Here is an 18,031-nt window from a genome sequence, read left to right as displayed (position 1 = left end):
TGAATAATAGAAAACCTGTACCTCGAACCAGACGACAACTCTCCTTGCAAAGGTTGTTCGCGTGCGTCGCTATGCGTTTCGTATGCGTGTTATACTATAATTTAACCCGTCAAAGATCATTGTCGCGCTAGCTATTCGAGCGTTTATATACCGACGATCAAAGAACAGACGTAATTAACCGATGTATTATAGTTTGCTAATATTTTTCTTCCTGCGGTTAAGGTCGAAGACCTTGCGTCCCACGACCAAGCCCATTCATCCTCTCCTACTATTAAGGTGACGACCAACGTCTAATTGCCAGCTACGAAACATTATTCGCATCGCTGAAATCCGCCTAGTGAAATGGGTCGGCCGATAAGCCGTGCCAACAGGACTTCTTCGTTTTATCAGAAATTATTCCTACGGCGCGTTACAATTTCTCCGATTACCCCTCCCCCAGTCACGGGCAGAATTATCGGCAATACGCATAATGACCGGTATGCCGAGTAGTTTATTTATAGTCATTCGAGGCAGACAGCCACTATGAACGATGTAAACGTTTCACAGAGAAGTGACTGTGGAACGTCAGGGCTTATTGATCGTTACGTCTAGTACTATTCTGACTGCTGTCTTGAATGTCAATGCACAAAAAAAGAAAGAGGAACGATTCGAGGAACGTTAAATTGATGCATTGAGCGTTAATACATTCATGGAACACGTTTTTTGGAGGATCGATTGAAATCCTCGTCACGCTACTCTCTTACTTTTGAATTACTTCTGTACTGAACTTCTACATTCTTGTATTTTATTTTAAAGATATATATATATATATATATATGTGAAACACGTTTCTTCTTTTATAATAGCCAAATGTCATCATCCTTTTTTCCACGCACGCTTTTTGAGGATGATAAAGTACAGAGGAAAATTCATGGCACGAGATCAAATATACATTTAATTATAAGCTTCGAAACAAGCTTATAATTAACGACAGCCCATCATCATCAGCTTCATTCATTCGTTCATTCATCCAACTCTATCACTCAACTCTTTCGACGCGCCATCTAGGTCCCCGCATTGGTTGCCTAGTTTTCACGTGGTTCCATATGGAAAGTAGAATAATAATTCTACGTTTCACAACGTTCCGCGAAAGACAATGGTCGGCCGTAGACTTCACAGTGGAAGACGCTTGAAACGGAAAGGGATCTGAAGAAGCAGAAGAGAAGCGTGCCCAATTGTTCTTTGGAAGAAAAAGAGCGGCCGTGTCGACAGAGGGCGGCCAGAAGCAACCCTGGGTCGGGTTAAGAGTTCTCTTCCCTCCCAACGACACCACGTCTACCTTTCTCCGCATTGCTAGACGGAGTGTTGAAGAGTACAATTGTACAATGTAACTATGTACGAATTAATTAGCGTGGAATCACTGGAATTTTTCGTTATTATCAATCTACGCGATCAATGACTCGCCAGACCTTCGCATCGTTTTTTTTTCTCTCCCTCTCCGAATAACGCGAGCAATCGGCACTCTCTCTGTCGTTTCAGGATTCATTGTCTTTTTTTTTTCCCTCCTCTTTTTTCGTCCTTCTCTCTCTGCGCGTGTCTCCCTCTCTCGTTTATTCAGCTATACGACCGAGTGGAGTGAACGCGCTCTGGAGTATCACAGATAGTCATTTTAACGGAAATACGAGCGTATGGATGTTCGTATATCGTGTTGTGTAATCTTTCGATGCTCACGAATCCTGAATATTTTTCGTGAATCGATCCAACGCTGATTCATTTGTTATTTCCTGTGTGTGATAAGATTCAATGATCATAATCATTTTCTTTATACAGTATAGATTCAAAAGACTGTAAGGATAAGAATTTAGAAAATTAATCCAGTTATTGTAATAGAAATTGAATTAATTTTTACAATTGTTTTGAAAGAAGCATTGATTTTTCATAATATTAAGTCACAGCTTATTCTGCGTGTGAATGCATTCGTGAATACGTATAGTGTAATAATTCAAAAAACAACAGTTATTTATCTAAATAAATTTAAATAATGTATATTAGAGATATGCACAACACGTATATCGTGACGTGTCTTTTTCAAATTTGTTTCCTTTGCATAAATTATAAATTAATTGACACAAATAAATGATTATTTGAATCAAACGTATTAATTAAATTAAGATGCAAAATATATTTGAGAATAATATCTTCGAGAATATTTTTTACCAATTGAAAATTGGCTTTTTCCAGAATAATTTTTACCATCATATTTATCTGTGAAAAAAATGTTCTCTGGTATAAAATAATTAAAAGTAAGAGTAAAGGATAATTTAATTTAAAATTCGTTCAAATATAATCATATTTCGTATCATCTTGATCATAAAAATCCCAATAATACGAGTGAAACAAAATAAAGTAAAAAATACTTTAAAAAATTGCATTTTTGCCCCAACAATGATACAGTAACAATTAAATTAAATTAAATCGATGCATTCAAATCATAAACGTTGACCATTCTTGAATCGAGCCAACAGTATATATCAAGAAGTGGTAGAAATAGCTCGTGACTATATAAATATCTAGATACTACTGTAATTGGAAGAAGTTCGGGTCAAGGACGAGATATATGAGAATCGAGATTTTTATTCCATCAGTTGGTATTTTCTTTATAATTTGAACAGATAAATATTTTGCTCGATCAAAATTTCATTGAATATGAAATTACACTTTTTTTAAAAAACGTGATAACTCCAGCATGCGTCCCATTTTCAAGCAATGTTAACAATTTTTAAGACACTTGAAGTTTCGAAAATAAAGAAGATAAAGATAATCGGCGACCACAGTGGAAGAAATTAATTAAACTCGATCGAAAATTTAAATGCAAATCCGAGTGTTGGAAAGTACATGATCACTGTCAACTTCGATACCTCGAGATTTCTCCTTGTTCGAATATTTAAATGATATTAAACAAGTTACAAGTTTTGCTTTTATCGAGTGAACGTTAGGACATTCGTTAAGTATTTTTCCCTTTCGAGAAAACGAAATCCCTGTTCTCCCCGAGGAGGACCCTCAAAGGCTTCTTCTCTCCCCTTGGAACAGCTTCGTCGTTTGCAACGGGGTCGTGGTCTCGTTATCTCGAGTCAATGCAATCCGACACTGATTCATCCTGTTTTTCTCTCTCTCTTTCTCTCTGTATTTCTCTCGTTTCCTTCTCCTTTTTAATTGAAAGCCGCGTGAATCACGACGAGATTTGTCATACACCGGGAGGCAAAAACAATCGTTGCCATAGCGGCAGAAGGACCACAGCCAGTAATCTGCTCTTTGATATTAACGGAGGATGCGACCGTGATAAGAGGAGTACGTGGGCACGTTTATCGCTGCCCTCTTTTTTCCTAAAATTGCCACAAAAATACGAGTCCAACTATGATGGAGAGCCGAGTATCCGAAGAATCCATTCGTGGTAAATCGTGGTAAACTTTTATGGCTTCTGTCAGTAACAGAAACTATGCATAGTTTAATATGTATTACCAGTTACTGCTCCTCCTTATTTGTATTTGTTACGTTTCAAACGTAAAAGATGTTTTTAATTTTGTGGAAAAATATTACATGTTGTTTCACTGTGATTTAGAACCAAGATAAAATGTAAATTTATTTAAATAATAATTATTTAAAAATAGGAAAGAACTCGTTTTATATATATATATATATTTTTTTTTGTAGTTTCTGTTTTCCTTGATAGTTGAGGGCAATATAGTACGATATAATAATAATGTTTCGAATTATTATTCTCGTAATTCTTATTCACTTTTTTCTCGCAATAAATGTCAAATACCAATGATTATAAAATGTAATATAAGTCGTGCACAATATTTCTTGTTTTGAGATATTTAGACATTCGTTTGCAACTATTCGAAAACATTTTTTCAAAATATTTTTTCGATATATTTTACAAAATACACGCTCTTATTTATTAATTACAAAGTTTTATGAATAATTTGTGATGATTTATGACAAAAAAAGAAAATAATGAATTTTTTATTAACAAAACAGATTGAAAATAATTGTAAATAATATTTACTTATAATTTCAATTTCATTATTCAATTTATCTCGTTTCCACGAAGATTTACAAATATTTCAATTTTATCTCGCAGCTTGCCTCACTTTCAAACAACGGTCAATTTTATATGTGAGTGAAAACAAAAAAAAAAGCGACGAATTCACAGCACGTACGAGATTAAGCAAGAACTCAATAACTAATCGAGTTTCCTACCATCATACCTAACTCGTTCTATCATCCTAGCCAACGGGCAACGTGCTACACACAAGATGGTATATAACAAGCTATAATTATGCACTAAAGTTAGAAACTAATGTCGCGAATCTAACGGGCGCCACTCGTGCTATATCAGGAAGGTTTCAAGTAGTAATATCGCGGATTGAGGACGGGATCGAGTGTGCAATCTAGTGATTTAAAACACTTCAAATTGTCTCGAAATCTGTATATACGGCGAAAAACTTCGAATATAATTTAAATAAACTCTACAACTCTTGGAATAATACAATAATACGAAATTTGGGAAAGAAGGGAGTAAATTATAAAATTTTAGCTTTGAATATTTATTATTTATCTTCTGTAGAAATCGTCATCTGTTTTCCTTTAATTAGTACTCAGTATTCGATAAATCAAACGAAAGCGAATAATACGAAATAGAATTGTAAATAGGACACCCTGATAGATACTGAAGACTATGGATTAATATCTCAGAGATTATACAAATATTCGAAGGTAAAATTTCGAATCTAAGATCCGTCTCTTTCTCCCTATCTTCCCTTTAAAATGGCTTTATTGCCATTTTAAGTGGTAATCTATAATCTTGAAAATATTAAGTCGTTGAGATTCGAACGAGATCCATCACTGATGCAATACATTTATATTTCATTATGTCGTCACAAGCAGCGAAAATCAGGACATTTGCTCCTTGCTTACGCAATAACTGCGTTACGTGCATACGTAACGAGACGTGCCGCGTGTTATATACGGAATCGTTATATAAGGAATCGAACAGCCGAATTCTGGCCGTGTAACGGGGCCCAAACCGTGAACGGTCCCCATATACAAAGCGATATCCGATTTGGAGACGATCCTATCTACCTGATTTTTGTTGAAACGTTCTTGAAACGTTCTTTAATATCAAAGTTCGCGAGGAATCGAAGGAAGATCGCTTCGCGTGTCTTCGCGAAATTGATTGAAACTCGTGCGAAGGTTAAGCTCGTCCACCTGTCTCCGCGAGTAAAGCAATTTGAAGGAGAAACTATTCGAGGATAAGGCATTTCGTGATTCCAGCTGGGATTATCCTGTCATCTTTTTGCAAGTTTTACTTCTTGGTTTAATCGATGTTTTTATCGGGGAACTAGATCTCATTTAGAGCTTCTATATATTTCTCTTTGATTAAGTAATATGTTAAAATATTTTGAAAATTTAGAAAATCTATCTGGAAAGATTTTATATTTCATAAGTATAAGTAAGATAATTTTCAAAGATAAATAATAATTATACTTTTAATTGATTGGTTAATTGTTATTTGGCATAATTGAGAATTTAATTTTTTTTCAAAACAATAAGTGATTTGCAATTGCAAGTGAATTTTTAAAATGATATTGCTTATAGAATATATAATTAATATTTATCTTAACAGAGATTGCAAGAGAATGATAAAAGCTTCAAATTTCTTTGAAAGTCAGATAGTAATTCAAAATAGTAATCGAAGTGAATTACAATTACATCTCACATAATAATCCATTATTTGTAAAATTTTATGCATATTTTATCCTAGTTTTCCAAAATAGATAACACGTCTGGAAAGCAAGCAATTTGAAAATAAACTTACTATTTTAATTTACTTGATTTCGATAATTTTAGCAATGTTTCTGTTTTAACTTTTTACAATTATCGATCTATTTTTTCATATCGTATAATCAATCGAAATAAAATATAAATTTATGAATATAATCATTTAAAAACGATTCAAAGATCTTTTAGATTGTACGTACTAATAATTATTTTACTCGAGTAAATCATTACCTCATACCATCAATTCTTTATTAAACAAATAAACAAAATTTATAATCGATAAACTTCTTAACTATCGACATAAATATCCCTATTAGCCTTTATTATGGAACTGCGGCGACCAATAATGCATTCTTACACATATGAAAATGCTAAGTATCCGACACATTGCGACACTGTTTCAAGAAGAAATATTCGCCTCGAGGGAGCGAGGAAGCACTTGATACAATCGGAGTACCGCACTGCGCGAAAAGAATCGCGCCGTGGCTGCAATTAGAAATCGATACGTCAATTAGGAGTTTCCAAATACAGACACAAGATCCAACATGTTGCGACTATTTTTCACGAACGTTCCATGGAAATCCTTTGAATTTTATCGACGCAATTCCATTACGCCACGAAACGAATCGAGCCATTAAATGTAATATGCATCTTCGAGCTACAATAATCCGTCTGTGTGTTTCTTAGCGGCACGAAAGAGGCGCAGCTCGGTTTTGCGTTTATCGATCGAGCCACGGAAGAGACCGTACGACGGAGCATAAGCACGACGTCAGCTTTAATCGACGTCGTATACAGGGTGTTGATATATTCATGGATTCATACGTGCAAGAATTTTCGAAAATCGATTCCACGAATTCAGAATAAAAGTTGATCTACGAAAATCTCTACGATTGAGCCTTGTTTATTAAATTACGAGCGATTTAAGAATTCGATCTGTCTCTGTTGCACCACCACGATTGCGCTCTATTTCTGCCTCGCTTCATCTAATTTTGAATCGTTTATAACTCGATAAGTCTTAAACTAATATTTTCTGTATATCAATTTTTATTTTGAAAGAATCGATCTTTCAAAGGTATATCTAGAATATATTTAACACCTTGTATATTCCGTGTCTCAAGTATAAGCTAGAGAACGACAATCTTGGTCCACTGGTTGAAGGTTTAATGAGAAAAACTTGGCCCTCCTTTGTCGTATAATTTCATTAAAGCCTGGTTTATTGATTCCCAAAGTGGAGTGGACCCGTAACGAAGCAGGCTGCATATATTTTGTATGTATTTTTTAAAAATAAACGTAGCTTCTGACAAAAAATAAATGAAAGTTTGTCTTATATGTATCTTTATATGTAGATATAAACATGCTAAAACAGAATTGAGAAACTTGTAAGAGAAAGCAGATATATTTATAGAACGTTTAGAGAAATTAAAAAAGAATTCTCCATAAAATTATTGTACGTATTATTTTTGATTTAAAAAAATATATATTAATTGAAAAAAATTTTTTTTACATTATAATTAAGATATATTGAATTGGCAATTCTTTATTTTAATTTTTAAAATATTCGTTATTGCTTTCTTGCACCTCTAGAATGTGTGCATTGTGCCAAATGATTTTGGAATGGTCTGAAGATAATAGTCAAAGGAAGCCAAAGTAATAAGCTGCATGCAGAAGAATTATCTAATTTAAGAAACAAATAATATATCTTTTGTCTCTTACAGTCTTTTATATAATGTCATCGGTATTTTTTTGTATTGTCTTTTCAATGTTTGATATTGAAATGATATTGGTAACGATCTGAATTGACGATAGTCAAATAAAACTATGTTATACCGAGTTCCAGATATTTATAACTCCATAAATAGGTCTTGACCAACGTATTTACCATTACCAATTTTTAATAACCAAGTTTGTAACCAACCTCCAGAATCAATCATCGATTAAACGTATTCCAAATATATTGAAAAACAGAAGAAATATCTTATAATAGAACATTAGACAGTTTTTCGAAAGAAAAATCTAGAAATCTTATCGCGATGACCTCAATTGCTCGAACCAATCTCGTCATTCTCCCCTGACGAATTCCTCCTCATACAAAAACCTTTTTAAGTCTTTGAACTTTCCGCCAGGAAATAGATTAGCTGGCCAATTAGATGCTCGTTTGCGCGTTAAACGCATATTAACGAGGCAAAGCTTTACGACAGCTTACGACCCCCTTAAGAAATACCAATGATTCGTGCTAATCGTCTTGAAAAGTTCCCTCTGTTGAAATATTCCCCGATAAAAAGATAGATGAAGAAACGTGTTCTCGCCTTTGCGGCGCCAATCACTCAAGGTAACACACACTTCAATCGAATGTGAAACGTTCAATTGGTCAGCGTGGAACAAAGTAAGAGCAACAACAGCGGTCGAAATACTAAGAAGTATCATTTTTTAGATGCCCACACCCACCAAACGGAATCAACCTTCTCTCTCTACTATTCCGTACTCGGCTGCTTGTAGGCGCGTAAATGTACTCTCTCGCCTCTACGGTATTTATAGAGATTTGGCGCAATGCGTGGGTGGGGCAAGTTCGCGAGTATTCTCTCTCTCTCTTTGTTCGTTCTTCCGTCTTTCTCCTCTCGATCCACGCACACGCACAGCGTTCCCCGAGAGAGAAACAGTCGCTCGACAGTCATAAAAATACTACGCGCCTCCGCGGAGAGATATTCGGCGAGAAATCGAGTGAACATGCGGGAAACATTTTTTTTCCTTCTTATTATTCCCTTGCTCATTTCATGCGATATACTTTAGTTAGACTGAACGGCGTCTCGAGGAGGATATTCTTTTTTCCTTTTTCTGTCTTTTTGACCGACGGATGGTTAAATTTTAAACGGCGAGTTAAATTTTTCGCTTCGATTCGATTGATTAATTATTATCGTGGATGATAGAGATTCGTTTGTCCACAGGAAAGAAGGAAATTTACTCGTGCGAAAAAGATTAACCTGTTAATCTTAACCGATCAATCTTTGAGATTAAGCTTAATAATTATCTTTCAATTAAGAAATTTTTAAATTCAGCTTGATATTATAATTGTATATTTTCTATTTATATTTCAAGGAACAGTTGAATATAATATTATATATAAGTGTTGATGTAAGTATGTATTTTTTAATATATAATTTATCCTAAAGTTTATACGATACACAGAATCTATCATTGCATTTCTTCTGTTTATTTCTGTTCGAAAAAAGAAATAAAATTAGAATTAAAAGAAGACATACTTTTGAAATTGAAGAACTTCTCTAAATTAAGAATTCATTTAAAAATAACTATTCGAATTGATGGATTGATTTGACTTTTTAATAATAATAAATAATAAATTATACATTAATTGCTAGATTTACATATTAACGAATACGACCGATAAATTCATTACCGCGTATGAGGTTACAGTGGATGCATTTTCAAATGAGTTAACGTTCTAATGAATTCATCAAAACAATCAAATAAAATAGATTTTTATACAAATAATTATATTGCATATATGCATTCCCGTTCTTCGGATATTTTATTCGACCCATTATACATTTCAAATTTATTCGTTCGTCTGAAAACTCATCCACTGTAACTACGTTCTAAAATGCACAATGTAACTGCACTTTTGGCATAATTACCATAATACCGATAATCATAATTAATAAACACCAATAACTGATTGACAGCAACTTGAATTTCCAATTTTCGAAAATTTTTGCAACGAACATCCATCATTCTAAATATTACACGTTTGACGGTTCAACGTTTTCGAAAATAAAAAATTGATTCCTTTTAATCCAAGGAAAGATACGCCCCTCCTTAAGAAGGATGAAAAGTTTCGGGATGCGAGAATGAAAAAATTCAAGTGCAAGTTCCCCGCCGGTTGGCATCTCGCTGAGCGACCTCGACACGCGTGTTCTGCCTTAAAGAAACGCACTCTCGGCATATAGCAACGTCACGGCGAAAACCGGCTGCAAAAGGGACACACGCTGTTTAAGGAAAGAAGGAGCGACTCGAAAGAGCGAGCAGTCCCGCCAGAAACCCGGAGATTTTTCTTTGCCACCGCGAACCTTGTTCCCCACCTTAGGGACGGACCCGTTCGAGCAAAACTCTTCTGAAGACCTCCTCTTCCTACCGATATTAATTCGAAATTCTATGGACGAGAGCCGGTGCCTTGGATAACGAGCGATGCGCGATCACATGGAACGCCGCACACTGGAACGAAAAACCTCGCTGTTCTTGCGAGGAACTGTCTAACAAGGGATGTTTCGACAGTATTACCCGATACAATTTCCATGAAATTTGGCATATCGATGAATGTGCACTAAGTGTTATCAGAATCAAGAAAAAATTCTGGTTTTAATGGCAGAGTAATTTTTACAGGATATGAAAAATATTCAGAGAAATAGTTTGCTAAAAATTGCTTCGTATGTATGATATATATTTTGTAATTTCTAATTGAATATTATTTCGAAATTATACTAATTATGCTTTATATTCATACAAACTTTCATTGAAATAAGATTTTTTTTATCATTTTCTTATAAGGTAACATGCAGAATCTTTTCCATCTACTTTTTAATACCGTTGAAAAGATGAGAGGAATTTTAGGAAGAAGTAACATGGTACAATTCTGTTATCGGTGAAAAAGGAAACGTCTCCAGCTAACATTTCGAGAATTCTTCGAATACATATATGAAGATATATGAGAGCGAAGCAAAGAGATATATATACGAGAAAGAGGGAGAAGCAAATGATTGTGGAGAGAATCAAAAGGAGTAACGTGAGAACGTAATAAAAAAGTAGTAAAATGGTTAAAGAATACAAACTTCGTGTTGAATGATGAGATTCCCTGAGTAAAAAAAAGCGAGAATCACGAGAGAAGTGAATAATGGAAAAATGAGAACCTTAAGGACATTCTCAATCGTGTACATTCTCGTTAATATCCATTTCCTGTGTTGCTAAATATATTATAAATAACTAATTAAGATTAAAATTATAAAATAAAAATAAACAGATATGCGTAATCTCTTGATAAAAATTAATATTAATTATATTAAGTCTATACTTTGTATACTTTTAATAATTGGAAAATTAAAAATTCAAAACTCATCATTTTGATGAATTTGATAGTTAAGAGTTGTAAACATTTTTATATTTTTTAAATATTCCAAATTTTCATCTAAAATGCACAATCTTATTAACTTAATTGTACAAGTTAAGGTTAGGTTAGGTTAATAAGATTTGTCTGTATCTAATAGAATACTATTAAAACAAACAGTACTTAATGACGGTCCAGAAAATGTATGGAGGAAAGGATTTCTGGAAATCAGAATATTACGAGAATTCTTGAACACAAAGCATGTAATCATGCAAACATCCTCCTTCGTCTCCCCGCTTGGGGCTAGTTACCGGTTGTGTCCATGGTACGTGGGAACTACGAGTCCCAGACACCATTTCAAATTTCGAATTCGAATGGATTTCATTTTATATTACAAAGCAACCGTGAAATCTCGTTCAAGTGACTTGCACATTAACGAACGAATCCTTCTCTTATCTTTTCGCACTCGTAATTTTCGAATACGTTCCGAATTATTATTATTAAGATTTTAATCGTTTGAAAAAAAAAAACATTTGATGAATTAATTCATAATTTTCTTTCAGTGATTCCGAAAATGATAATCTATTAATATTAAATAACTAAGAAATTTTCCCTTTCTGTGATAGAAAAATATATAATAAAATAAAGAAATATCTGTAAAAGCATTATTCTTTAAATTAGCTATAAATAAGACTTAAAATTGAATATGATACATAAAACTAAACAGTGATATAATTGCAATGAATTATAGCAACAATTTTCACACGAAATTATTTTCTTTTTTTAAGTTAGAATATAATAGATTATCATGTACACATTAAATTAAATCCGAACAATTGTTTCTAAAATTAAAATTAGAGCGTCGAAGAAGAGTTTTTTTATTTCTCAAAGTCGTTTATAAAATCTAATTTTCCTGTGAATAAAAATAGTTATTTCAATGAATAAAAGTATATTTTTCTTAAGAAAAAAAAAAAAACAAGAGCATTATCTGATAATTTATCGTGACCTCGTATAAAGTATTGCATAAAGTAGATTTATCTAGAAAATAATAAATACTGAATAATGGAATTTTATTTTATTTTTTACGTCGTATTCCCAGAAATATTTTTTTAAGATCATTAAATATTATCGTCGAATATTAAATTTCCAAAAATATATTATCATTAACGTTATCGTTCCAGATTTTTTAACGACATTTAACTTAGATACATTATTCGCTGTCGCATATTACGATAACATCATTGCAACACACAAACGATGCATCACTTTTGATGCTCCGTCTAGATACACATCGATAAGTACCGCGAAGAAGAACAATCATAAAGCTTGTAAATCACTGCCCCTGTTTCTATTCCCAAGAACGTTTAACCGTGTACACCGATTTGTAATCGTCTCGATTCCTTGGTCGAAGTAAGCTGAATGTTCATTGGAACGTGTGCTAGTGGAAAAATATAAGTAAGAAAAATCTCGAAAACGATTATCTGTTGGGAGAAGATAACGGAGCATGGTGTGTAAGAAAGAACAGGTAAGTGATAAGAACAATCCAGATAAGAGAGATATCCGGCGAGGTAATAAGTTACAAAAAAAAATTTGGAAAAAAGAGCTCTACGGAATTCTAAAAAGTCATATCGATAGATTTCTAAGGATTTATCTAAATTTCCCTCTCTTAAATGTTAACGAATGTGCGATCAATTGCTAAGTCGACTGAATCAAAAATTCCAATCATTAAAGGATTAAATAAATTACTAACATGTATATCCCACATAGAAAGCCAAATCACTGCGAATCTCTTTTTTCGTGAAATTAAATATTTCTTTATCGATTGATCGATAATATGCGCGATATCGATGTGTTCAATAATTCTCAACAATCGAGTAAATATATTATATCATAAAAACAATTTCGTAAATTTGTTATTTTCGATAAAAAAAAATTATGCAAGCATTCCTTTATCTCTTCCGAAAAATTTCTCGAATATCATTTAATTTCCTTTAATTCAAAATTCGATAAAATTTCAATAAAAAAATTCATCCAATTCGAAATTATCGTCCAATAAAAAATCGTGTTGAAAATAGTAGAAGGATACACGTAAAATTTAATCGGTCAAAGTTTTACGTTCCACGTTGTTAAACGGTTTACGGTCAATTTACCGGCTGGCCGAGAAACTGTCTGTGAAGTTTTTGCACAATTTGTACGCTCGAAAATTTTGCCTCCGTATCTATAGATTTTTCCTCTTTGAAAAATATCAAAAAACAATCGGGACCGCGTCTTTTTTCTCGCTCATCGAAATCGATCTTCGATACACGTAACCCCCGAACGTCTGACTATCGTTTTCGAGGCGATCGATACCTTTTTAGGTACTCGAGCTCCGAATGGGAGAGACGCACCTGACCTTACTTCTCGTTTGAGACATGAGCGAAGAATGTCGAGCTATGAAATCGTTGCTTAGCATACAAAATCGAGCTCGTGTTTACGTTTCCAATTCCCTGTACGATTTCCAATAGTAGGAAAGGAGAGAAATAGAAATCGTTGATACTTGAAACTTGTTTGAAATGATTTGAAATTTGAGGTCATAAAAAAATGTATGTATACTTTCGAATGGAAAATTTGGCAAATTGAATACCCTTACTCTCTATTAAAATTGTTCATAATTGATCGTAATATTTGGTAAATTCTTTGATTAATTTAGATAATGTTTTCTGATATTGCATCAACATCATTTCTTTTTTTTCTTCTTGGAAAACGAAAAAACTTCTTTTATTTACCTATTACTCAGAGGAAACAGCTCATCAAGCAGCACACCTTGCAAAACCGACGTCATTGTGATGACAATCGAGGAAACTACTACGCGACAAATACACAATAAACTCCGAGAAAAATTTAATAAAATAATTGTTTATCTTACAGATGAATTAACATTATTGAAAATTCAAACAAATCTAATTATAAAATGAATTAATATTAAAAAAGAATTTTTCATCTTCATGAAATTCGGATAAATCAAAATTAAAAACAAAAATTAAAATGCAATTGTCAATAATTTATCTATTTTTTTTTTGCATCATTCTATCATATGAGATTGTAATTAAAATATAAAAAATTATGTAAATATATATATATATATATATAGAAAAACGATTTCGTCATGATAAAGATAAAGAAAGTAAGTAAATGCTCGTAACCTTCATATATTTTCCCACCCACGTAATATTATTTCCATTTTCCGTCATTGTAATATTGAAGAATCGCGTAGGTGAACAGGAAGAATATGAGACAAATCTTATATCTTTTTGGTTTATGAATTCAATTGGTTTATTGCAAATATTTACATTCAAAAACTATTGGAAATCCTTCAATATTTTTTATACAATCTCAAGCAAAATTATTTGATTAATAATTTTTTTAAACCGAATAAAGTTCATATATTTTAAAAATTACTACTAATAATTAATAGATTATTTCATAAATAATGTGTAAAAACCTAATTTTAATAAAAATTTTAGTAAAAAATAGAACAATGATATTTTTTTACTTTTAATTTATTATATATTCTCTAACCTAATTTAATCCAACTTAATAAATAATATTTAAAAAATATTTAATAAAAAAGAAATAATAGTGTTTACTTTTAATGCTTACTTTTAATTTCTCATTTTTGAACCAAATTTTTAATTCTCTTCAAAGAATATGTTATCTTTTCAATTAAAATAGTTCTAAAATTTTTTAAATTTTATTAATTTATTGTCTTCATTTCAAAGATTTTGTCAATTAAAAAATTCTGAAAACGAAATACGCAGTAATATTGGATCAAAAGAATACATGTGATCTATTAATATCGATGAAATTATTTACAATTCTTTATCATTGTTTTTGCTTTTTATAGCTAGGAAAAGCAAATTTGCTAATTCTATTTATATATTGTTATAAAATTGCATGTTATTTGTTTAGTTCTAATGATTTTTATTTTATTTTAAAAATGACTGAAATAGCTGATAAAAATCATATCGTAAAAGCTGAAAGTGATTAGAAAATCATTTGTATGAATATTCGTAAAAAATATACGAATATGCGTAAATTTATATAGTATAGGAATTTTGATAATAATTTGTTTGCACGATACGAATAACTCGACAATATTAGCATAATGAGTTCATCGACACAAATTAGAAATGTCGATTGAATAATATTATTTATGACTTGCAAAAAAAAATACTTATACTATTGCAAAACTTATTAACAAATAGATACAAGCAATGAATAAAAGCATTTTAGTATGCATAGTATGTGACTTTTAAACTAATCTAGAAATAATAAATTTGTTCACGTAATTTAATGCAAGATTACGTAATTAATTATATATATAACTAAATAATTAACTAAGAAATTAAAAAAGTTAATTCGAAATCTTACATGATATTTCTAAAAATATATTTCTTGAAAATTTATTATCGAGAAAATTGTTTCATGCATCAGTACTAACATGATACACGAACGATATCGTGTCCCTTGCAATAAATCGACATTACACTGTTAATTGTTTTCTCATACGAGCTGATAAGAACCTGTATGAACACAATCAAAGAAACAATATTATGATCAATGTACAGACACATGTATATACGCAGTTTAGAAAATGATTGCCTTAATTAGTCATCTGCAATCGGACTTAAAAGCAAGAACTCGCTTTTAATTGGAGCAAATATTTGATAATGCAGGTACAAGCGTGGAAAACGTCATTGATCGATAAGTTTGACAAACAATAAAGTTTTATCATTAAATCAATAACGAAAGAAAGTATCCTTGTAAATGCCATCAATGCAAACCGTATTTGAAAAATTCACAAGTCAAGAATGCTTTATTGATTAATGAATTGTTTTCCTTCATTATAGCAACTTCAAAAAAAAATAAATTTAAATTATTTTCTTGTACTTCTTTATATACGTTAAATTTCATAAATTATTTCAATAAAAAGATAGAAATAAGCATAAATATTATATTATAATTCTATATTAATTGCACAATCTTATTATATAAAAAAAGAAACAAATATTTATATAAAAATAAACTATATTCCAGTTAGAAATTTTCAAAGCAAAACTCTCTCTGTATTCTCCCTTTCTCTGTCAAGAGCATGGCGAGGCACGCCCGTATCGTACGTGTACATATGCTCACGAGCAGCCGTTAGCGGTTAAACACGAACGCGTCCCGTATCATGATTCACGAGGGAATACGAGTAGAACGTCAATGAATCGTAATATACAGTGACAGATAGAATCGAATACGCTTTCGTATCGAAATGTTCATGGATTGACCTAATCTTTATAGATTGTACATTAAAATAAAAGTTACAATTATTTTACAGATTACTAATCCTTGAAAGTAAGGTTAACATTGAATAGATATATACTTACAATATCATATATTATATTCCTAAATGATATAAAATTGTACATTAAAATTATTTTAATGTACCAATATTTCTGTAATTTTCTAAAATTTGGATTTAAAATTTAAAAAAAATATATATTTATAATGATAAATGTAATTAAAATTCACAATACCACGAATAATAGCACAATAATAGCATAAATTCTGAAATTTTATTAAATCATTTAATAAAATTAAAATACTATCCAATATATGAAATATATCAGATACGTTAATTCTTTTCACTGACCGTTGAGCAAAGACCAAGCTGCAAGAAATTCATCGATCTCTGAACTTATACGAGTAAAAGAGATAGCAAGAGACAAAAACGACGACTTGGAATGCGTGAATGAATTATTTATAAAGAACAGAAAGTAAGGAAGATGACGAACCTGAGTGGCATGATTTTCAATACTATGCATATAAGCATAGATACGCATAAATTCTTTTACAAAATATAGGGAAAAAATAATGAGGATGTAAGATTATACAAATAATCATTTTAAGTAAGAACAAAATATTTAAAAAATCAGTAATTACTATATCACTATATACTATTTAAGAAATTAAATTAAATTATAAATATAAAAAATTTCAACTAATACTTCAGATTTATTAAAAATCATTAAATTCACAAACAACTATAGAATATTTATTTAAAGTTCAAATCGGAATATCTATACATGAAATTCAATAAACAATATATATATATATATATATATATAACGTTGTTATACAATTATAAAAACGAAATAATATTGTTAAAAAAATGATGACAATATATAGATTAACATACAAAAATATAAAAACATTCTACAAACCTAATACTTTAAACTAACGAAGTTCGTAATATAATAAGATGACAAGTTACTGTCATATTGTCACACCGGTACTCATCGAAGATTTCATGAGAAAGGAAGCGAAGAAGCACAGTGATGAGTATACCCGGGTTGGGTATAGTGAGAAAAGAGGGGATATAGGAGAGAAGAACGTCGCCCGCGGCTAGCAACCGCAAAAGCAAAACTCCCGTGAGTGGTTTGCCACCGTGAACTGGTTTTGGGGGGTATCCTTGTTATGCGTTGGCGAAAACAACGGGTCAGCATCCGATAATATATTGACGTATATTACAGAATCTTATTGTATATGCGTACATTATATAAAAGTACAAAGATGGAGATAGATAAGTAGAGAAAGAAACAGTAAAGTAGACTTACCCAGAGCTCTGTACCCCAGCTCATGTTTGCTGGGCCGGGTAAACCAGGCACAAGCAGGCTTGTTTCACTTCACATGTAGCGTCGCAATCCAAAAACACTTCTTATATATTGAACACGCACAAAAGACGCATGAAAAATCACGCGTTAGACCTACCGCATACGATCACAGAAATATCTTCAACATGTCGGCCCGTAACCACTGACTGGCTGGACCCAACTGTCCATCAAAAACCGCCCAGAATTCCTCTGTAGCGCACTCTATCGAAGTTTGCAGATATAAGTAGATACTAAGTGGGGAAACGTTTAATCATTGGTGAAATTAATATTGGCGGATAATTTTAAATCTTAATTGCAATACGATTCCAAGATGATAATAACAAGTAATATTAAATAATATTTACTAAAAATTAAAATGATAATTAAAAAATAAATAAATCGTTACTGCATATATTTT

The 18,031-nt window shown here is 31.7% G+C and overlaps 1 protein-coding gene and 1 long non-coding RNA gene across 9 annotated transcripts in view; one reads left to right on the top strand and one right to left on the bottom strand.

Annotated features, from left to right (window-relative positions):
- The window catches only part of LOC107997060 (formin-binding protein 1-like), a 46,272-nt gene extending 28,450 nt beyond the window's left edge, over positions 1-17,822 (bottom strand). For all 8 annotated transcript variants that reach the window (XM_062072226.1, XM_017055416.3, XM_062072228.1 and 5 more), the window contains exon 1: positions 17,578-17,822. In XM_062072226.1, the coding sequence (XP_061928210.1) occupies positions 17,578-17,601 (24 nt within the window). In that variant the 5' untranslated portion in view covers positions 17,602-17,822. The remainder of the gene's footprint in view (positions 1-17,577) is intronic.
- On the top strand, positions 8,728-10,843 carry LOC114577429 (uncharacterized). Its single transcript, XR_003697515.2, has 3 exons — positions 8,728-8,952; positions 9,638-10,262; positions 10,384-10,843. It is a non-coding gene; the product is annotated as an uncharacterized LOC114577429 (long non-coding RNA).
- Positions 17,823-18,031: the final 209 nt, after the last annotated feature.

The sequence above is a fragment of the Apis cerana genome, linkage group LG3 (assembly GCF_029169275.1).
Source record: "Apis cerana isolate GH-2021 linkage group LG3, AcerK_1.0, whole genome shotgun sequence".
NCBI lineage: Eukaryota > Metazoa > Arthropoda > Insecta > Hymenoptera > Apidae > Apis > Apis cerana.
The sequence above is the reverse complement of the archived record's forward strand: the minus strand, read 5'-3'. Positions and strand labels throughout refer to the sequence as shown.